Source organism: Pteropus vampyrus, unplaced genomic scaffold, assembly GCF_000151845.1.
Source record: "Pteropus vampyrus isolate Shadow unplaced genomic scaffold, Pvam_2.0 Scaffold224, whole genome shotgun sequence".
In the NCBI taxonomy this organism is placed as follows: domain Eukaryota; kingdom Metazoa; phylum Chordata; class Mammalia; order Chiroptera; family Pteropodidae; genus Pteropus; species Pteropus vampyrus.
The window spans coordinates 162,179-184,584 of record NW_011889005.1 but is presented as its reverse complement, the minus strand read 5'-3'; the positions used below and the strand labels follow the sequence as shown (position 1 = coordinate 184,584).

The following is a 22,406-nucleotide window of genomic DNA, read 5'->3' as shown; positions in this document are numbered from 1 at the left end:
TGCTTCTGCAGCTCTGCCCTGTCCCCGGGAGCACCCCAAAGCAGCTCTGCTCAGAGCATCGTGAACCACCGCCATCCTACACGAACGCAGCCCTCCCCCACGCGTTGTGCTCAGCCCTTCACTCTGCCTGGGAAGCCCTGGTCCCTGCACACGCATCACCCGTCCCAGATGGGGGACAACTCGCACGGGGCGCTGGCACTCAGCCCAGGAGACCTCCCAAACCCAAGGTCTCGTCCTGCTCCCCAGCCCCCTCCGCAGCCCCGGAGGAGTGTGTGATAAAAGCGGGATGCTCACCTTTTCACCCTTCTCTCCTTGGAAGGAAGGTCCTTGGCCCTAGAAAAGGGAAGCAGAAGGCAAAGATGACACTGAGCCACGCCCATGGGGCACTACACGCCCAGGAGCCTCGGAAAGATGACAGCTCTTATTCAGTGTTGACTCTTGTGAGTCATCGCGTTTAAATTTCCCAACAACTCAACAGTATGGTGCTATTCTTTATTTTCGTAGCAGCTTAACTGAGACACAATTCGCAGGCCACATCGCTCACCTACTTAAAGTGTGGGAGCCAGTGGTTTTAGGGTATTTACGGGGCTGTGCAACAATCACCACAGTCAACTTTGGGACATTTTCATCGCCTCGGAAAAGGCTCCGGACCCATCTGTGGTTTGTTTCTCCGCGTGCCCCCCCGGCCCGCCCTAGGCAAACACTAATCTCTTTTCTGCCCCTACAGATCCACCTGTTCTCGGCACTGCGTGAGGAACGAGACGGCGGGACGAGGCTGCGACTGGCTTCACGGCCAGTGTTCTCTCAGCACCGTGTCTTCCGGCTCATCCATGTTGGAGCGTGTGTGTGTCAGTCCTTCGCTCTGCTGCGCTGCCACTGCATGTCACTGCACGGATGCCACTGCATGTCACTGCACGGATGCAACACGTGTCACTCACTCGTTTATCGTGGGACGAATGTTTGCATCGTTTCTACTTTTTAGTTATTATGAGCAAAAACGCTGCTGTGAACATCTGCATGCAAATTTGTGTATGAACGAACGTGTTTTCATTTCTTTTCGACACCTACCTAGGAGTGGAACTGCCAAGTCCTATGGCAATTCTGTTTAACCTTTCAGGGACTGAGAGATTGATTTCCAAAGCAGCTGCACCACTGGACGACAGCAACGGACGAGGGCCCCGACTGCCCCCGTGCCCACCTGTCCCAGACAGCCCTGGAAGCGAGGCGTCAGCGTCCCTAACACTGCTGTCGAGCCACCTGTTAGCCCTTTGAGTCTCGGCGGGTGTTGCTTCGTGAGTTAGGGCTCCGTTTTTAGGTGCACATATAATTGTATGTATTTTTGAAGAACTGACACTTTCCTCATTATAGAATGCCCTTCTTTATGTCTATTAATTTTCTGTTTGTTTTAAAGTCTATTTTGTCTGATATTAGCATAGTCACTCCAATTTTTTGTTTTCTATTTTCAGAGTATGTATTTTTCATCCTTTACTTTCAACTTCTTTGTATCTTTGTATGTAATGCGTCTCCTGGATCTTTTTTTATACTCAGTCTGAAAATCTCATTTTAACTGGCCGAACACATTCGCGTGAAACACTGTTATTCACATCGTTACTTTACATGCACCATTTCACTCTTTGTCTTCTGGGTCCCCTGGTCTCTTTTTGTTGTTCCTTTATTCCTCCTTTACTGCTCCTTTTAACATTATTTTCTAGTGCAACATTTTAATCCTTTAGTAATATCTTCACTACATATTTCTGGAATTACTTTCTCTGAGGCTGCTCTCGGGTTTCCCATGTGCATCTCACCTTATCAGGATGTACTTCAGGGCTGTCCTAACTTGCTTCCAGGGAGACTTACAAACATCCTCCCACACAGCTCAGTTCCCTCCTCCTCCCTTTCCACGCTATCGTCACCATACGAATGTGTTAAACGCCCACTAACACGCTGTCATGATGCTCACTTTGAACATGTCATCTCTCTGCAATCTGGCCTCAGTCATTTCTGATGACAATCTGAAGTTAGCCGATAATCTCACTGGGGTTTCCTTATACGTGGTGAGCCGTTTTTTCCCTTGCTGCTTTCAAATTTTCCTCTTTGTCTTTTAGAATTTTTATTATGTTTTTTGGGGTGGATCTCTTTGTGTTTATCTTGATTGGAGTTCACTGAGCTTCTAGAATTTGCAGATTACTGATTTTCATCAAGTTCGGGACGTCGTTAGCCTTATGTCTCTGTACACGTTTTCTGCTCCTTCTTCCTCTCCCCTTCTGGAATTCCCATCATGTGCACATTGGTGCAAGACATGAGCTGGCACATTTCTCTGAAGCTCTGTTCATTTTTCTTCATGATTTTTCCTCCTGGAACTTCGGATTACATAATCCCTATTGATCTGTTTTCAAGAAGGCTGGCTCTTCAGCCAGCATCAAACCTACCGTTGAACCTCTCCAGTGACTTTCATTTCAGTGACAATTTTAAAGTCTGGAATTTCCATTTGGTTCTTTTAACAAATTCTATCTCTTCATTTATATTCTGCACCCAATGAGACGCTGTCATAATACCTTCTTTTACTTCTTCAGGAATGGTTTATAGTTCTCTGAATATACTTATAATGGCTACTTGGGATGCTTTGTCTATTGAATTTGACACCTGTGCCCTCACAGACAGTGTCTGTTGCCTGCCTTCTCTCCTTCCCGTGTAAGACAGGCGTTTCACTAGACCCCACCTCACCAAGTTGATATTAGGTTTAAATGAGCCTGAAATCTGTAAAGCATGCCACAGAGAGCTGGGCACATAGTAGGTGCTGTAAAGCATGTGACACAGAGCCAGGCACCGAGTAGGTGCTGTTAAATGTTAGCAACTTTTTTTTTCTCATGTTATTTTGCACAGAGCAGGTGCTTTCTACCCATACTGAGGAGGCAGGGATAGGCGGCATGGGTGAAAGGTAACAGTACAGCAAGGGAGCACGAGACTCAGATTAAAACAGATGCAGGATCTGATTCTGCCTCTGCCAGAGCCAGCCTTGTGACCGTGGGCAAGTCACTCAAGTCGGAAAATTCTGCGTCATTCCCATTAGAGAAGTGACAAGACTACGTTTAAGAAGCCATTATGAGGAGTAACGAGAGAATCCACAGGAGGCACCTGGGAAGAGAGCAGATGCTGCAGCCATGGTAATGAGCTGTTGGGTGGTGACAACGTCAGGCACTGAGTGAGCTGCATTTGTCAGGTCAAGTCTTCTAGGGGAGATGCTTTGTCTTGTCCTCTGGGGTTTTCTCCTTAGTACTGAGACCCTAGAAGAACTAATTACAATCACAAATAAAGACAGTTGTCCTTCGCTGAGCATCTACAATGGGCCAGGCGTTTTACAGACAAAATCATTGCTATTTTCTTCATTTTGCTAGTGGAGTAAATGAGGCTTTCACAGGTTAAGAGACCTGATCATGATCACGCAACAAGTAAGGCTGGAGCCAAGGACAGTTACTGAGGTCCATCTGACACCAAGCTTGTGCTGCTGATGCCATGATGCCACGCTGGAGGCTGGGAGCTAGTGCTTCCACCACGCCAGCAGTGACAACAGTGACAATAGTGTTTGCTCTGCTCCCTGTACTGTTTTCAATCGTTTACGTGAATGAACTCATTTCCTCCTCAAAATGCCACTGGACTGTTAACGATCCCCATTTTACAGACGAGGACACTGAGGACAGAGAAGTTGAGAAGCTTGGTGGGGCCAGGATTTGCTTCCCAGACTTTCGGCTCCCGAGACCTGCTCTGAGCTGTGACTTGTTCATCTCTGTAATTTTTCTCTGACCCACCATCCATTGCATTCACTCATGAACACACCGAGCTAGGCCAGGCACCGGGGACACCATGATGACAAATCACAGGCCAGGACGTCAGGGAGCCAGCTGCTGCTGGAAATGCCAGTGATGTTGTAGCACAGAGTTAGGGGGTGACCCGGGGGTCACTTGGGGGTCGGGGAGACATCCTAGGAAACCACTCAGAGTGGAGGTGAATGATGAGAAAACACGAGCCTGGCAGAGAGGGGTGAGGGGAAGGGGAGGTGGGGGGAGATGGAGGGCACACTCATTCCCGATAGAGGGGAGAGCGTGCGCAAAGGCCAGCGCGAGCGATGGCCAGCTTGGGGGAGCACGTCTGCCAATCTGGGCATGCAGAATTTCAGGGGTGGGGGTGCAGTGGTGAAGGACAGGACCAGAGTGGCCAGCTGCAGCCAAGTTTATAGGCCTCCCGAGCCCAGGGAGAGAGGCCATTTTGCGGGGGGGGTTGGGGGCGGGGCGGCTCAGTGCATTCTAGGTGATATGCACGCTTGGGGAAAGCCTTGTGTCTCCCACCCCAGCCACACAGAGAGGCAGCCCGTCACTTACCGAGTCCCCTTTCTCGCCCTTGGGTCCAGGAGCTCCAACGGGCCCAGTGGCTCCCACGTCTCCCTGAGGAGTCAAAACCGAAGATGAACACTGGGCTGCCCATGGCCCACTATGCCCAACTCCCTACGAGCAGCTGATTCTGTCACTGCCAACTACAAAGCAAGGCCATACTTCCCACCCTGGAAAAGGAAGACGCATCTTAACCATTTCCCCAACCTTCTAATTCCAGGTGTTCGGGGAATCTTGGGAAATTGAGCAGATGACAGTATCGTACTCTCAGCCCTGGGAATGGCCTGGCCACTGTTGTGTGGCCAGGGCCCCAGACGGGGGATCAGAAGCCCCAGGTTCAAACTCCAGTTCTGCCACTTAATGGGAGCCATCACGACAATCTGGGCTTCAGGCTCCTTCTCTGGGAAATGGGCCCGCCACCATGAGCACGCACAAGACAAAGAGGCTGAAGGTGCTTTGAAATCTGTCAGAGGCCAACCAGGGTCCCCGACTGTGCCACTGGTAAGACAAGTCTGTGCCCAGGAGGGCCCTGGACCCTCACGACTGTCCACGAAGAGAAGGGGGCAGGTGGAAGAGAGAACAGAGTCTGCGAGGGAAGGAAAGATTCACCAAGGGCCGTGGGGACCGGAGCCCAGGCTCCAACTGTGCCACAGCCGGTCCACGCAGGCTCTGCAGGCTCGCGTGCAGAGCGCAGCAGCCTCGGCCAATTTGTCCTATTTCCCTTTTCTCTCGGAATGCAACTGCGTCTCCCCCTGGCCCCATCTCAAACTCTGCACTCTGAGAGCAGCTATTCTGCGTGCGCGGTTCCCTTGGCCTGCAATGCCCGTGCCCTGCCCGCTCTGTCCCAGGCAGCTCCGACACACCCCGCTGCACCCAGCTCAGGACGCCTCCCTCAGAATGGCATCCCGAAGCCCTCTCCAGGGTGCTCCCCACACGGTGCCCCAAGCCTCTCAGTCACGTCCCTCTTCCCGATGGCCTGCGAGTCCTGAGGAGAGGGCTCTCTGTCATCCACTGTTACGTCCTCACATCTAGATTGGGCCCTGGCACCCAGGGGACACCAGGCCATGCTTGCTGACTCAACCCAAGCTGCATCTGGGTAAATGGGGCCGCTGGGGACCACGGCCGCTTACCCGGAGTCCATCCACGGGGACACGACTCGAGTGGGGTGCTAAGGGACCAGGACTGCGATCAGCCACAGGGAGCCGGGCTGGCCTCCAGGCGGCCACAACCACTCCCCTGCTCAGAACGCCACCCCCCACCTCGCCTTCCCTGCTGGCGTCCAGTCGGGCTGCATCCCTGAGAGCTCAGCTCGAGGTCACACCATGGACAACGCTGCCTCAGGTAAACTGTTCCACTTACGGCCCGCGAACCCCGGGAGCCTTTTCTTTTTTCTGCCATCCGACAGCTGAAGGGCTGAGGTGACAGCCCGGGGGCGCTCAGTGAGGCAGAAAGCCCTGCTCTTCTTCTCAGTGACCACCTGGGCCCCTGGGCCACCCCGCGCTGTCCTGCTTCACAGCAGGGGAGGGGAGCTGAGTAGGCCGTGGGTGTCAGTCTGTGTGTGTGTGGGGCACGGTGTGTGATGGCGTATGTGATGGTGTGCATGATGGTGTGTGATGTCTGTGTAGTGTGATGAGTGTGTGTGGTGATGGTACCTGTGTGCAATGATGTGTCTGATGGTGTGGGTAGGCAGTGCTGTGTGGGGGTGTGTGTGCGAGTGAGGGTGTGGGTGTGACTGTGTGTGTGGTGTGTGTACGATGGTCTGTTTGTAATGGGGGGGTGTGTGTCCGTGCTCCCCATCCCAGCAGACTGGGGGTAGAGGGGAGAAGGGTGGGTAAAGAGGGAGGGAGATGGAAGCACACACCGGGGCGGGAAGGGGGAGAAGAGGACCAAAGGGACCGCGGCAGGGGCTCAGTGGGGTGCGGTGAATAAATGTGACAATAAGTAATGTGTGGGGTGGGGGGGGACGAAGGAGGGAGAGAGGAAACCAGAGAGTGGACGGGAGGGAGGGAAGGAGAGAGATGGGAGGGAAGGAGACAGGAGTGGGCAGGGGCAGGAACAGGAGAGGGGAGGGGCAGGAGGCTGTGCTCTCTAGACGTTTCCACCAGCCCCCTCTTTCAAATGCCAGGCCAGGCAGCGGCCCCTGGACACTGCTGAACCGCTTCACTAGCCCCTATGGGACCACGGGTAACACACGCAGCTTTCTGACACCCAAATGACGACACAGGAGGACAGCCTCACCCAGCTCCGCAGCACTGCGGCCGGGGATGGTGGAGAGAAGGGGCTGCTGTGGCTGAGGAAGGCGCACCCCAGAAGAAGCACCTGGCTGGCTTAGAGCAATTAGTAGTTTCGAAAATTTGTGCAAAAAGAATTTCATGGAATTTAAACATACGGAACCTGCAGTGTGAACAAATAAACTCTTACAAGCCCAACACCCCGAGTGTCTGAATACAGAGCCTGAAAGGACTGAGCGGAAATAGCTCCACCGAGAGCGAAGCCTGGTGGCGAAAGCGGGCCCTGAGCCAGGGCTGGCGGACCCCAACCCTTTCTTGCTCGCGTTTTCAGACTGAGAAATGGAGGTCTGAGCAAAGAGACTCAGATGCTCCAACTTCTATGCTGCTTGCTCCACCCTTCCATCCCAACAAGCTCAGAAGCAAAATCCTGCGGGCAGGAATCGAACACACGGACCGTTCTTCCTGACACAGAGGGCAGAGCGGAGGACTGCTCGGCCCCTAACTGTGCCTCTACCAGCTCCAGTACTGGCCTTCAAGCCGGGGAGTCCTACGGGACCATCGGAGCTCCTGTCACCCTGAAGGAAGAAAGACCAAGGAAAGGAGGGCGGCTCTGTTCTCACCCGTCCCCTTGCTCCCTTCACGAGCTGGTTAGCCACCCACATGCCCGGAAGCCACGTGACGACCAACAGGCCGGACGAGGTTCCCTGGAGCGACAGCCCCTGCTCTTGCTCTGCAAACCTGGCAGGGAACTTGGACATCACCTAATGCAGCCACTGGCGGGACAAAGATAGAGACAAACGAGATGGTACCCTAGGGGCTATTTTTACCTGAATGTGCCATCCTTTCAGTTAAAAAACTAATAATCATGTGGCCTGCTGAAGATTCATATACCTATCATTCACTAAAATAGAGAACAAGACATGTCTACAGGCTATTTCTAAATATGAACATTGTTCGCTTTTTAAAATATGCGCTATTTGTATAAAAGCTCTAATTACCGGATGTAAAATTGTGACTTGTTAAGTTATGGATGCATGTAAATATCGCCACTCTAAAAACAAATGCAACATGATCCTTACAATTGTATACGTGTAAATCTCATCACGTCAATGAAGAGTGACACCACACCCATCCACACGTGGGCACCACCCGTCACTGAAGAGCATGAGCACTCTTACGGCCGTGCACTCAGCTACTTCAAGAACAGTTTTAAAAATGCATTCATAAATGTCACTTGCACATGCAAAGAGATGAATACCTTCTGTGTGCTCAACCTCACGTGGCACCCCCCAGAATGCCTTGCGCCCACCAAGAGGTTGGTTCTGGAAATGGCAGCAGCGACACAGGCCTCATGACCACCCAGGCGAAGAGCAGAAATGCTCTGTGAACTGAGCTGAAGGTTTAAAGCACTGGAAGCCACGTATGCCTGTGGCCAGAGTTGTCCCCCAGGACTCCCGGGTCCCTCATGTCGCACATCCTATGAAGTGAGGATGGAGGAGGGAGCTGCGGCCCCTGTCTAATAAAAGGGTTGCTGAAGCTCTTCCACGTGGCCTCTTCTTGGTGGGGGGCAGGCCCCTACCCAGCCACCTGTGCCTGGGAGCGTCTCGGGCAGGCCTGGTGGTAAGCTTTGACTGTAGGACTTTTTAAGACACACAGCCTATGTGTCTGAAAACCTCTATGCTCAGCACAAATGGGTGTTTGATGTTTACTGTCAAAAATAAGGGATGATTGAATGAATAAAGGAATGGCTTATTGGGCGAAACCACCCAGAGTCTGAGGCTGAGCATTTGTAAATTGCTTGATAATCCTGAAGAGTGATATCTTATCCTGCCAGTGAGAAAGAGAGGGTGTGTTCCTTTACCCCTCCCTCCCATCCATCCACCATCCATCCATCCACCATCCACCCATGCACCCATCTACCATCCACCCATCCACCCATCCACCCATCCATCCATCCTTCATACCCTGATACACTTATCCATCAATTCAACCATTATTTAATACTTTCAGGCTTTATATCACTAGCTGAAAACACAGACAGGGCAATATTTAGCCTCTGCCATCTAGAACTCATCTCATAGAAGTAAAGACACGTAGACACGCTTAGTCCAATGTGATCATCGTCACAGCAGATGGAAGCACAGGCAGAGAGAGAGAAGGTCATATGGCTCTTGCTAAATAGATAGTTATTGAATGGATAGATGAATAATGGGAGGGAAGAAAGGAAGGAGGGGCGAGGGCGGGAGGGAAATCACACAGCCAACAGCAGCTCAGGAAGGGTTCCCTGGCTTGTGCTGGAAGAAGGGCAGGCCTGAGCTGGATAGACGGGGGAGTGAGGAAGACGCTCAGGCAGAAGCCGCATCTGCCTTTGCCAGGGGCCAAGAAGATCAGAGTCCTCTAGGAAGCAGGTGGCCGTGCCTGGCATGGGAGCGGGGAGGGAAGCGGAGTGAGATGAGGCTGCAGAGGCAATGGGGACCCACCGCGGGGCTGCTGGAGAGGGGCCAGGGGTGGAGGGCTGCTCCACCCCAGACTTCCCTCCCCGCTCGTACCAGAAACTACAGGAGCCTCGGCAGGGTACAGCCAGGGCACGGGCCTGCACTGGGGACAGGTGTGGCCTGGAGAGGCTGGCTTTGGCCACCTTCTTGGCATAGGCTGGCTGTGCACACACCGGCTAGTGATCCAAACTTCACAACACTGTTACACTTCTCATCTGGGTTCTCCACCAAAAACGAGGGCTCGAAAGGATTTGGGCTTTTCTGTTATTTCATTAACGGGTGAACTGGGTCAACAGATTGTGGCCACCGTGAGCCTGTCAGGGGCGGAGGAGGAGCCGCTGCCCAGCACTGCGCGTGCCCACGCTGGCTCCACCCCGGCAGCTCTCAGTCCTCACCGGCCTGGCCCCAGGCTCGGGTGCCTTCATTCCACCCCCAGGGTCTGGCACCCTGGGTGGAAATAATAGAGGGAAGGTGTGAAAGAGAGCAGGGGAGGGGAGAGGAGAGGGGAGAGAGAGAGGAGAGGAGGGGGGGAGGGAGAGGGGAGACTGCCCGCCAGGGCAGGTGTACAGCAGAAACCTGTCACTGAAATTCCTAGTGTGTCCACTGCAGTTCCCATCGACCGTGACTTCACAGCTCTGTCTGTGCCCCCCTCGCCCCTTGCAGTCGCTGAGCTGCTGCTGCGTGCTGGCCCCGAGCTGGGAGGTGCAGCACAGCGATGCACGGACAGGACCACAGGCTGCAGACCAAGGCTCTGGGTCTGCGGGGCCAGCAGAACGTCCTGGAGACCCGCTCTGGCACAGTCTTACCTTTGTCATGCTTGTGCATGTGTTTAATTTGTTCAGCTACAGTAGTGGACAGCATACTGTTTTCTTAACAAAAGGGCCACTGGTCTCCAAAGAAACAAAACAGACGAAGGGCCCAGGCCCTCACTGAGACCCTTAATCTAGGTAATGGATGGGTGGTGGTGTTCACAGAAACACACTTAAGTTCAAAATTAGAGATAAGACGCATAAAAACCTACTCACACGTGCATTTAGGTTACAGACCGTGGCTGGTTAAAGGGAGCATTGAGACGAAAAGGGTGAGGGCGTGCTCCACAGAGCACATCTAACCCCAGTCACAGCCTGCTCGGAGTCTGGTCCCAAACCAAATCCTACTTGAGTTAGTGGCACGTGAGCGGAGGCGATAAAACAGGAGCCAGGAAAACCTCGGGAATGCCTTATTAACTCCAGGAAATGTTAATTAGCACCGATTGGAGCCACTCCCCTCCTAGGGGGCATAAAAGCCAGGAAACGGGAGGTCCAAGGAGCAAGCACACTTCCCTGACCTGGGAATGGCCAGAGCCTGGAGCATCCTGCCCTGGCAGACCACATGCATGATGGGAAACTCCCACCTCCACCACTGACCCTGCTGACCAGCCTGCCTCTCTCAGCTCTGGGGCTCTGGGCAGGGGATTGAGGGTGGACTACAAAGGTACCTTTTCTCCAGCTGGGCAGGAGCAGTTGATTGTCTTCAAAAACCCGATTTGTTCACTGCCGGAAGTAGGAGGCTTTGGGGGCGGGGGTGAAGGCTCTGTCAGCACGGTCACCTGGCACTGGAAGGAAAGGCCAGGGGTCAGGACCTGGCTTCTCACTCAGCACTGCTCCCAGGCCTGGCACACTGTGGCCTCCCCCTCCTCTGAGCACCGGAGGCACAGCCAGTTGGTCCCTCCTGGGGATGACCTGCCAGCCCCTGCTTCTCGTTCCACAGAGCTAGGCCTCATCACTTGGCCAGTAGCCTCAGGGTGGTGCCGACTGAGGCAGGGGCCACAGCTTGACCTGCGTGACCCTGCTGGACCAGGAAAGAGACCCCTACTGATGATCATTGGGCTCCCTCTAGGTCACATTCTGATAATGGACATTCCCCTAACCCCCAAGTGCCAGTTCTGAGGCCCTGGGAGACCCCCTCCCTTCCAGAGGCCGAGGACGGAGAATCCTCTCTTCTGCTGCCAACCTCTCTGTGTAAGAGTCTCTGCTCACCGGGCCCGAAGGGATGTCACAACAGGTCTCCAGCTCTGCGTGGCGGGAGTCACAATAAATCACAATCCGCTGTAGGTCAAACTGGAAAGAGAAATGAGGACAGAGGGTGAGCCTCTGGAACCTTCCACAGAACCTTCCACAGCCTCAGACAGGCTCTGCTAGCAGGTGACACTTCCTCCCCAGGTCCCCCCCGGGCTGACCCGGAGTCACTGCCTTCCCTGAGCTGAGTGTCAGAGGACATCTAAGAGTCGCGTACTCACACGCCTTCTAAAAGTGAGGCCCCAAGTGCAAGCAGGTGAGCTGGCACAGGTCCGCGTCCAGTTTCATTCCACCTGAATGAGGCACAGGCCGCCCTCCGACACCCCCGTCACTGCGTCCATTTAAAGGCCCTTCCGCGATGCTGTCGCAATCGCTTCTGAAAGTTCTGTGTCGTTTTCAACCTCTCCAGGCGTCTCCGCACAGTGGTTTAAACAAACTTTTTAAAATAAAAATTTGCTTCTACCACCTCCTTTAATGCCACAACCTCTTAAAATAATTTACGTGCACACACGCATACACACACACGCACACATGCGCACGCGTACACACACACGCCCAGGCCTCCTCGTAGGACAGTCAAGGCCTCCAGGACTGGCTCTGCCTGCCTCCCCAGGGGCCTGCCCCTCACTCCGGGCTCACTCTACAACATTGGACCTCAGGGGTTCCCATGCCCACGCCTTCGCACGTGGACCCTCCTCTGGGAAAGTCCCTGAAAAACTAGCAAATGCTTAGGCCCCCCAAAACCATGCTCGGGCATTCCCTCGGTGTCCACAGACTCTCTGAGGCTCCTGCAAGGTGAGGCTTCGTTCCACTCCCCTGGGGTGTAGGAGGGGCTTAGCCACCTGCTTTAATGAACAGAACGTGGCAAAGGCGATGGCAGGTCACTTCCCAGATCAGGCGGTACGAAGACCGGCTCCTGTCCTGGGGGTCCTGTCTACAGATCTCAGCACTCACCCGTGGGACACCAGCTGCCACGCTGTGAGCTGCCCTATGGCTAAGTTCGGGTGGAGAAACGAGGGCCGCTTCCAGGGGCCACCAGCAAGGAACTGAGGCTGTCAGCTCAAAAGCCCGCAGGAGGCTCCCCGGCTCCACTTGAGCAAGCTTGCGGGTGGACCGCTCAGCCCCTTTGCACTTTCGAATGACCGAACCAACAGCCAAACGCGGGCTGGCCAGAAACCAGGAGACAGTCAATGCCTGGTGTCCTCACTTTTCTTGGACGAGGGGGCGTTTGTTACGCAGCAGATCACTGACACGCCCCCTCTAGTCTCGCAGAGAGCTCACTGTGCCCTCGTCCCCGCCACGCCGGCACCTTGCCGTACAGCTGACGCTGAACGTGGTGGGCTGGAGGCAACTCTGTATTTACGTGCCCATCCTCCCTCTGGGCTCCGCGCTGACCCGAGTCCCTCAAGCACACTGAGCCCTGCTCCCCCGCGCTTTGCCCTCCCAGTCCCCAAGTGGTCCCTCCCTCCTGCTCCTCTTAGCTTTCATCTCCACAGGCACCTGCCTGTGCCCAGGTCCTGTCACCTGTCACTCTAACACATCATCCTGTGCACCTTCGTAACAGCACTTCCCACATACAGCACTGCGTGCGTGTTTCCTAGTTTAGTTTCCCAGAATCGGGGTCCCCCGCTAGAATGTCAACTCTGAGATATGGCGCTCTCTCTCGTCTCCCACTGCACCCCAGCACCGGCACCATTCCCGACACACAGACGCACAGAAAGCACGGCTGAGGGGTGAACGCGTGCATGGACAAGCGTTTCCCGACTGGCACCGGAGCCGCGTCCGTGGATGGAGGCACGCTCTCCCACTAACAGCTAACAGTGCCGCTAGCTGCCCTGGTCTCACGCCTCCCCGACGCCCTCCTCCGGCCTCTGCTGCACTTGGGAGCCCCTCCGCAAGCTGACTGGGCAGGTGCCCAGCCCTTGACCTCATCCTGCCCTTATGAGGTGCCCCTGTAGGTGTAAGCCCTCAGTCCACTGACTTGGCTTAGTAGAAACATAACAATTCCAGTAGTTTGTCTATTTTATTTCCTGTAAAGACACCAGCCCACAGATGAAAAAAAAACAACAAAATCATTCTTTTGAACAAGACCTATTTTGCAGAGACGGTCCTGCTTTCTGCATTAGCAAGCCTACACGCTACAGCTGGGCCCGTCCGGCAAGGCTGCAGAGACAGGCACGGAGCAGGAAGAGGCAGAGGCTCAGGGCTGGAGACCAGGAGCGCAGACGGCCCGGGCCTAGGCAGAGGCGCTCTGGGTGGGCGGCGGGGAGCGGCCGATTCCCAACTGCCTGAAACCCCGCCACTCCTGGCTGCCTGATCCTCCCTCCCTCTCCCTCGCTGCGCCACGCCAGGATCCTGACCCTTCCTCCCTCTCCCTTGCTGCGCCACGCCAGGATCTCTCCTCCTGACACTCCTCTGGCCCTCGCCCCACTCTGAGACCTCTGCTCACACTCAGGGGGCAGTTCTGGGCCTAGCTGTCACATGGCCCTCCCGTCTGGCCTTCCTCCTGCTCCAGTCGTTGGCAGCTTGGTGACCCTTATCTGGCGACAATGTGGAAACCAACTAGGGGGGGGGCAGAGGGCTTGGAATCTGGGATCAGTCAGACCCAGGCGTGAGTCACAGGCCTGCTGTCCCCTCGGGGCCACCGGCCAAGGCATGCCAACACCGAGCCTCGGGTTCCTCGCCTGGGAGGTATGGTGAGGAGCCAGTCCACAGGGCCGGGTGAGGGCCAAGCAAGGCCAAGAAGCTGCATCCCTCCCAGGGGGAGCTGCAGGCTGCTGTGGTCTCTCCCCGCTGTGTCCGAGGCCCCAAGCCACGAGGTTACAGCCACTGCGCTCAGAAGATTCACGAAGCGGTAAGGCACTTGTTGACAACTCCTCCACCTATTCATTAGGTTTTTTAAAATCTAGAAACCCAGCATAAAACCGTAAGTAGGAGCCGTATTCTCACTGACAAATGTCAGAGGGTCTGGGATTCCCCAGGACTGGGTGCGAAGTAGGCACTCAGCTGGTGTCAGTGGGCAAGAGGAGGAGACAGAAGAACCCACCTGTGCCCCCAGATGCCACACGCTGGGCTCAACGGGCCCGATTAAGGGCCCGGTGTGATCATGAATTTAGGAGTCAGGGCAGGACAGGACCCAGACTCCAGACTCGCGGCAAACGCAGAGACTGCGAAGCCTGAGCTCCCACTTTCTGAGCTGGCGACTTTGCAGGAATAATTCAATCTCTTTCTGGTTTTCCTGACGAAACAGGGCACTGTGGCGAGTGCACCCACGCGGCTGAGTGTGGAAGAACTAACTCAGCACAGTGGCCCCTGCACGCAGTGAGCGGCACACAGTAAATGCCACCAGGTGTTTGCTGCTCCTCTGCAAGGGCTCAGCGCCCCGAGTCCAGGTGGGGCCACACCTGTCCCACAAAACAAGCAGGGTGGAAGGAAGACAGAGTGGCTGGCAGTGAGTCACCAGGACCACACCATCCCCAGGCCAGCACCCGTCCTGCCCCGCCCAGGCCCTCGGCCTCTCTCATTATTCCACCTGCACTCTCCCCTCCCCCTCCTTCCCATCAGCCCTGCCCTCTGCAGCCCCAAGGACCAAATCAGACCCAGCCAGCCTCAACCCTTCCCTGCCTGTGCATGGACGGCCTGGCCCTGCCCCGCACCCTGCCCCCGCACCCTGCCCCGCCCACATGCGCTTCAACTCCTGCCACCTCAGCAGGCTGTGCACGCCTACCACAGGGCTTCAGGCTCCTCTGACAGACAAAGCCTATTCATCCCACGAATCACCTCCTCCAGGAAGCCACCCGTCTACCCCACCCACCTACCCTGCTCACCTAGGTCGCACGTCTCTTCTCTGGGTTCTATAATACCTGATGCTTATCGCTATCACGAGTTTTATTTGACTAGACCAAAGTGACCTCAGTGCAAGTCTCTCTTCTCTGAAAATGTGAGTGTCCTAAAGTCAGAGAGAGCCTACTGTGTGTCAGATGCAGTGACAGACGGGACAGAAACTGCAGCCACCACCATGGAGCTTGTATTTTCCCAAGGAAGACAGACAGTGACTGCTTGATCACACAAACCCTACTGCACAACACCTGGACCAGCAGGGGCTCCGCCCACATTGCTGCTGTGAAGGGCCAGACTGTGACGCAGAGAACACAGGTAGGGGGCACCAGGGTGTGGATTAACAGCCCCTCTCCATCCCTGACCAGTTGGACAATTTGGAGCAACTTAAAACAATTTCATATATACATATTTTTTTTGGTTACACAGGTGTATACATTTGATAGAACTCATCAAAGTACACATTTAAGACCTGGGCAGCTTACTGTATAGGATAACACCTCAATTAATAACATAAAATATATATTTATTGAGTGAATTAACCTAGCCTTACTGAGCCAAAGCTTCTTTATTTTAAACATAGAAATGGTCTAGAAATTTCATGGGTGTCATGAGAATCGAATTAGATTCTATTTTTAGTACCTGAACCAAAGTAGGTATGCAAATAATTAGTGCAATGAATAAGTGTTATTCTATAATTCTATAAATATGTATAACTAAATTATAATAACACTATTAGCTACTATTTATTAAGTACTTACCACGCACGTGGGCTATGCGCATAGATATGACTTCCTGTATTTTTACATGGCTTCCTGTATTTTTAAACAGACACAGACAGAGCTTTATAGATAAATGTGCCATGTCCCTGGTGCTGGCCCAGTGCCTGGCACACAGCGGGTGCTAAACACACACGTGATAAATGATTGGCTGAACGGCTGAATGAATGAGTGAGAGAGAGAGTGATGGTGACTTTGGGCACCAACGTGGCAGCTGAGTCAGGGGCTGCCCTGCTAAGCCGGTCCAAGGGGACAGACTGACAAAGGACTCGGCGGGTGTGGGCCATCGGGGCCGTGGCTCTGACGCGCCCCTGGCTGCGGGGGCCCGGCACTCACGTCGATGGGCACGCTGTCGTAGAGGCGCTTGCCAATCACGGCCTTGCCCTGGATGTCGATGTTCTCCCTCTCCTCGATGGGCAGCGTCTGTACCAGCGCGCAGTCGATGTACAGGGACACGTTCGGCGCCTGGATGCTCAGCGCGAGCTTGTGCCAGTCCCGGTCAAAGAGGTCGCTGACCCGGGGGCCGCGGAACACCACCCTGACGGCATCCTCGATGGCACCCACGGCGTTGTACTCGACCGCCCTGTTCTCGCCGTCCAGCCGGATGGAGACCTAGGGAGGAGGGAGCAGAGGCACATGGGCCCAGTGGGGAGGGGCGAGGGGAGGAGACGCTGCAGTCAGACCCGGCAAACTGGGGTGGCTGCTGCTGTGACCCCGGCCAGCTGGCCTGCCACAGGGGGCCACCACACACTCCAGCCTCAGCTTCCTCCTCCACGTGACGGTGTGAACATGTACTGCGCGGGCTGTTCCGAGCCCGGTGCTAGGTGGGACGACTGGACTCACATGTGACTCCAGGGCCCCCATGCCAGCTGCCCCGAGGGACTCTGCACGTAAGAGCACTTCTGTGACATGAGACACCTGGTATAGAGGAGCTCGAGTCATGAGACCAACCAGGACCCTCCCCCATACCCCGAATAGTTTCAGTGTCTCTTAAAACCCCAGGCTGGCAAAGCAGAGCACATCTTCCAGCCAGAGGCCAGGGGCCAGTCTGAGACTTGTCCATTAACCCGCCTCAAGGATAAAGCTGGAGCTCCAGCAGGACCAAGTTTCTTGGTGGCAGAAACTCGCCTGCTTTGTTCACTGTCAGCCCTTTGAAAAATGCCTGGAAAACTCCAGAAAAGAGTTCATTCTTGTTTCTCTTAGAATGAATGAGTGAATGAATGAGTGAACAAACGAATATGTTCTCATCAATGTGCTCATTTCTTCATCCCCTGTGCAATACTCACTGAACATCCTGAGAGAGGCAAGCAACATGCCGGGTGTCAGGAATGCAGCAGTGAGCAAAACCGACACGCTACCCGTGCATGACTGGCCACCAAGGACACTTCCCGTGAAGGGCACTCCCCCAAGGCTTGCCGGCGAAGCGGAACTGCCAGGCGCCTCTTAGAAAAGGAGCCTGAAGCCCTCGAAGGCGGGCTTGGTCTCCCGTCAGCTCGGCAGCACCTCAGCCCACGGCTGGTTCTGGCAGGAGCAGAGGGGCAGCCATGGCAGACAGAGAGCATGCCAGCTCTGCAAACGACATGGGGGAAAAGCACCCAGACCGGGGGTGGTGAGGGCTCGCCCGCAGGAGTGTCATGGCAGGCGCCCAGCCCCACTGCACCAAACCCTGAGACACGGGAGAAGCAGCGCTGCGTGCCTGCAGATGCGGGTGGATACGGGTCGCTGGGCGCAAAGGCCTCTGGAGAAGAATCTCATCCCCCCCGCACCCTGTACCGTGCAGCCTCCCGCGCTTATGACATCAGGCCACTCAGCAGTCAGGCCTGCCAGAGCCTACGCCACTGAGTCTGGCCAGGGCTGCCACAGAAAGACTGTTCGTTCAATGGGGCCAACTGATGGAGACAGAAGCCCGCTGAGCACAGCCGGTAAAAGACAGGCTTGGAGCCTGATGGCCTGGGTTCAAATCCCACCTTTCCTTTTCATTACCTATGACACTCAGGCAAGTGGCCTAACCACGCTGAGGTCCAGGCCCCCTCTTTGTAAGACAGGAACAGCAGAGGCCCCATGCAGGACAAACAGGACAAAGTGAGTTACGACTTGTGAAGTACTCAGGACAACCCGTAGCTTCTACTAAGTGTGTGCCACGTCAGGGTCCGGCTCCGTCACAGCAAGGACAGCCCACTGCTTCGGAGGGCCACCCGAGAGTGGCTGCCATAGTCCAATGGCTTGAACACATTTCTATTTTATTTCAACCCCAAGTGAAAACAGTCAGTATCTCCCGGCTGAGGGGGAGCCATGTCTTCACACGGTTCACTTTCCAAGAGAACAATGGTGAACAACAGACGAAGATATGGCTGGGCCATGAACTCTGAGAACACGGGCTTTGGGATTTGGCAGAGCACGAAAGCAGCGTCGCTTGCAGCTCACACCAGCGTGACATGTGGATGGCTTTGATTCTGTGACAGGTCTTTCCTCGCTCGGCCACATGCTGCTGAAGGATTTTGGGCCCAGACACACGAGGTGGATGATGACGGGCTGCAGAGCCCTGGTCAGGGTAAAACCAAAGAACAGCACAGAAGGAAACCATCTGACAGAACTGTCCTGGGTATCAGGCACTGTTCCAGAAGCTTCCACCAACCATTCGTGGTGGGTATTGTGTTCTAGTTTACAGCTGAGAACTAGAAAGACTCAGAAGGCCATTCTGTCTCGGGGCCCACACCTGGAAAGGGGCAGACATGAGATGTGAACACAGGTCTTACTGACTCTCAGCCACTTTCTTCCATGACATCACGGAGCCGTGTCACTCAGGCTGCTGATAGGGCGCGTGCCGTAGGCCAGCCCCCTGGTTAGGCAGAGCGTCCCCAAGACAGGAGTAGATCTTCGTTCCCACCAGAGAATCAGGCACTCGACCCTCAGTGGGCAGAAGCAGCTGCACCTGTCTGCTGGGCGACACTCCCTGCAGGTTCCCTGACCCTCCGTATACCAGATGCCCCATCTCCGGGGCCCAAGAGAAAGGCCCTTGGAGAAAACATGGTGGGTGAGGCCATCGTCATGAGAAAGACACGGAAAGCTGGAGGCCCGCGGAGGAAGGTGACAGGGCATGCGGCTCATACCTGTGGGATGCCATACTGGTCGATGACGTGCCAGATGTACCAGTCTTCTATCCGAGACGACTTCCTGAACCGGAAGGTGGTAACGAAGGCGTACTCGTCAGGCAGCCCTTGAGGGAATACGTCCCTGGAGAGAGGCGGAGACACCAGGCTTAGTGAGGAGAGCAGGAGACACGAAAGAGAGGCCACAGCCCCGGGGTCACTACGTCCTGCCAGCTGCACCATGTCTAAAATCCGGCCTGTCCTCACTGCCTTCCCTTTCCCATACGACCCTGTGCAGACCCCACTGTGGTGCTGCCATGGTGGCCCTGCCCCCACCCTCATGTCTGGCTCCTCCTCTCCACCATCACCTACAGAAGCAACAATAAATGCTAAACTGCCACACCCCACAGGTCAAATGCAGCTGAGCGTCCTGGGACCTACCCTTCCCCCTCGCAAGAAGCTCCGATCCCCAGCCTAGCGCAGCCAGGCTCTGAGGGTTAACGCAGCGTGACCTGACGGGTGAGCAGCAGGAAGGGGCTCACACACAGAGGGGCATCTAGCCTCCAGGACGCTCGCTCAGCTCATCCATCAGCTGCTTGTCCCTTCCCCTGCAGACCTGGCCAGGTGGAGCCCAACCCCGCTGAGGCAGGGAGCTGCCTGGGGAATGCACGCGGCCCCGACTCCTCCATCGCAGGGGCTGGAGGCTGTCTGGCCAGAGAGCCAGGAAGGGAAATGAGGAGGAAGGCGGCTGGGTTCCCGGTTCTCAGGCCTGTGGGCCCTCAGGGACCTTCATTTGGCTGCAGAACCCGTGAGCAAAGTCTGGTCTCCCTCTCTGATGTTTGGCTCACAGACCCAAGCTAGGGGTTGGCCCAGCTGTTCAGAGTCATCCCGCAAGCTGGGATTTCACCCCGGACCACATCCGGGCACAGGTGGCATGTATGTACAAACAAGTGAGAAAAAATATAAATATCGAAAGTGATACCCCTTTTCATTATGAACAAAATTAACCTATAAATTAAAATTGCATGTATGTATCTGTGCATAGATTTCAAAGCATTAGAAATAAAGGGATATTATTCTTTTCTGAAATGTCAGCTTTGCTGCTTTGACTTTGTTTCTGGTGTTTTGCCATTAAAGCAAAATCGTTCTTCTCAGTAACAACTCAGTATAACATGAGACAAATCCATTATGCAGAAACACTGCCACCCCGAGTTCCCCAGAGCAGCCCCAGCCCCTCTGCTCTCTGCTCCATGTCTCGTGAGAAAGATGCCACCAGCAAACGCGAGGGGCCTCCGCGAGGCCCTCCCGCCAACTGTGCAGCACGTGCTTTCTTCCTGTGTCATGTTCTCCCTCCACTGTACGTTTCCTTTAAAGTGAAGTCGTACTTGATCTTTCGTTTCCAAGCAGTGGGGATGACGAACTAGAGAAATCGGGACAAAGAAGTACAGGGAGTGGGGTGAGAAATGGAGACTAGATTGCGTGTACCCTTGTGAGCACGGGAGCAGGTAATTAAGAATGATCTCGGCCAGCATCTGTACAGAGAGCAATGCTCAGGGTCGGGAAAGACGCCCCTCTCTTAGGTCTGTTGTAATGATTAGGTCTCCACTGCACAGGTGACAAAAGGGGACTCAGAGGAGGTGACTTGCTGCCTTCCTCTTCTGTACATCTCTCTCATGGGGTGTAGGTGCTGTGAGCCTCGGATGGCAGACGTTAGAGTCCAGCGAGATGCTGGGTGCATGGGTGGCACTCAGACTGCTCACCGAACTGGAAAAATAACTGCGTGGAAGCAAAAATTCTGCCAAATGCAAAGCTCTGTGGCCTGGTGTCCCAAGCCCATCTTTGCCAGGCTAGGATCCAACAGAGCATGTTCACTGATTGGAGATTGGCCGATTCCATTCATGCATTCAGCAAATCTTTTTTTTTTTTGGAAATTTTTCCCATTCAATGTTTAGAGATAAAAGGGTTAACCATTCTGCAGGAAAGTCCCCTTTTCGTATTGAAATCTGATAGCGATTAAATCCGGGCATTTTTCCAAACTGCTGCATGAAGAGAATGCTGAAGGCCATCACCACACAGCACACTGCAACGTAAGGCCTCTTCCTCCACCAATCCTGGCACACTTCCAAAGTATACCCAACAACCACAGTGAGGCCAGCGAGGCCCCAGCCACATCTCAACAAATCTTGACCGGTCTCCTCCTCTGGGCAGAGCTCGGCTTGACGCTGGGACCACACCAGAGGCCGGACTCGGTCCCCTCCAAGAGCTCCTCGCTGAGCAGGGAGGCCATCTGTAAGTGACTCACTGCACAACGACGAGTCAGGTTCAACCTTGCCACGCTTGATGCAGGAACATGGCTTGCGAGGAAAGAGGAGGAGGTGAGGCCTCGTCTGGGGGCCTCTCTGAAGGCACCGCGGTCGGGCTGTTCTTTGAAGGATGAGCAGGTGTCCAGGCGGAGAGGAGATCGTGAACAAAGGTGGGAGCAGGGTGCCCAGCAGGCTCCATGACCGAGACAGAGGAGCCAGACGAGGGAGGGCTGTGTGACAAGCTAAAGGCCGAAACGGTAGGACGGGGCCAGGCCACACACAGGCCTTTCCAGCCCTTCAGCTTCAATTCAATTCAAGAAGTTAAAGGGTTTTAAGATGGAGGAAGGAGGTCAGGACAAAATATCATTTTTATTCTCAAAAAATCTACCTGAGAGAAGAGGAATGGAACACTTATTTGGGTGTCGTCAGCAGCACTTGGCTGGAGACCCTGAACAGCTTGTCACTTCATAATCTTCTCAACAATGTTTCAAGGCAGAAACGTTCACGTCAGCCGAACAACGTGACGTCACTGAGAAACAGGGGCACCTGATGACACGGAGGCCGGGCACCCAGTAAGTACTAAAAGTGGGTCTCCACGGGCCAAAACGACTTCGTGACTCGGTGCTGCTGTGCCTGCCGCATAATGCAGTGCTCGTCCAGAGGAGGCGCCATGTCCCTGCATGAACAAAGAGATGTCCCTCCACCTGGGACACCTCACTGTGAATGTTTGCTGTTTAATGAACTGATAGAAAAATGCACGCATGAGTCAATGATCAACGCCAGGTTGGTATGGAGAAGTGAGTGCAGAAGGGCCCAGGAACCAAGGCAGTCGACAGTCATGGGTCTGCTGACACAGGTCACGTTTCAGGTCAGCGGCTCAGCTGCCTCATTCCAGGGCGACCCTCGCAGACACTGAGTAGGTTAAAGCCCTGGTTGGCCCCCCCACCCCCTCTACGACTCCCCAGACACCCAGCAGGTCTGGAAGGGGAGCTGAGCACTCACTCAGTCCTCTGCACCACGGGGAAGGATCCCATCCGGACGTAGGAACTCTGCGCCCCGTTCTCTCGCCTCCCCAGGATCTCCTTCACTCTGAACAAATCCATCAGGTCGAAACCTGCACGAAGAGAAGAGCTGGGGTGAGTCTGCTGAGAGGGGAACCCACTCCGCGAAGGGGGCTCGCCCGCCTGCCCTGGGGCGCGGCTGGGGGCTTACGCAGAGGAACTGTTCGAA

The 22,406-nt window shown here is 54.8% G+C and overlaps 1 protein-coding gene across 1 annotated transcript in view; it reads right to left on the bottom strand.

Annotated features, from left to right (window-relative positions):
- COL22A1 (collagen type XXII alpha 1 chain) overlaps positions 1 to 22,406 on the bottom strand; it is a 191,307-nt gene that overhangs the window by 137,434 nt on the left and 31,467 nt on the right. Inside the window, exons 5-11 of the mRNA XM_011373400.1 lie at positions 18,895 to 19,018; positions 16,121 to 16,396; positions 11,130 to 11,210; positions 10,589 to 10,705; positions 7,147 to 7,191; positions 4,377 to 4,439; positions 295 to 333 (exon numbers count right to left, since the gene is read on the bottom strand). Of these exons, the coding sequence (XP_011371702.1) occupies positions 295 to 333; positions 4,377 to 4,439; positions 7,147 to 7,191; positions 10,589 to 10,705; positions 11,130 to 11,210; positions 16,121 to 16,396; positions 18,895 to 19,018 (745 nt within the window). The remainder of the gene's footprint in view (positions 1 to 294; positions 334 to 4,376; positions 4,440 to 7,146; positions 7,192 to 10,588; positions 10,706 to 11,129; positions 11,211 to 16,120; positions 16,397 to 18,894; positions 19,019 to 22,406) is intronic.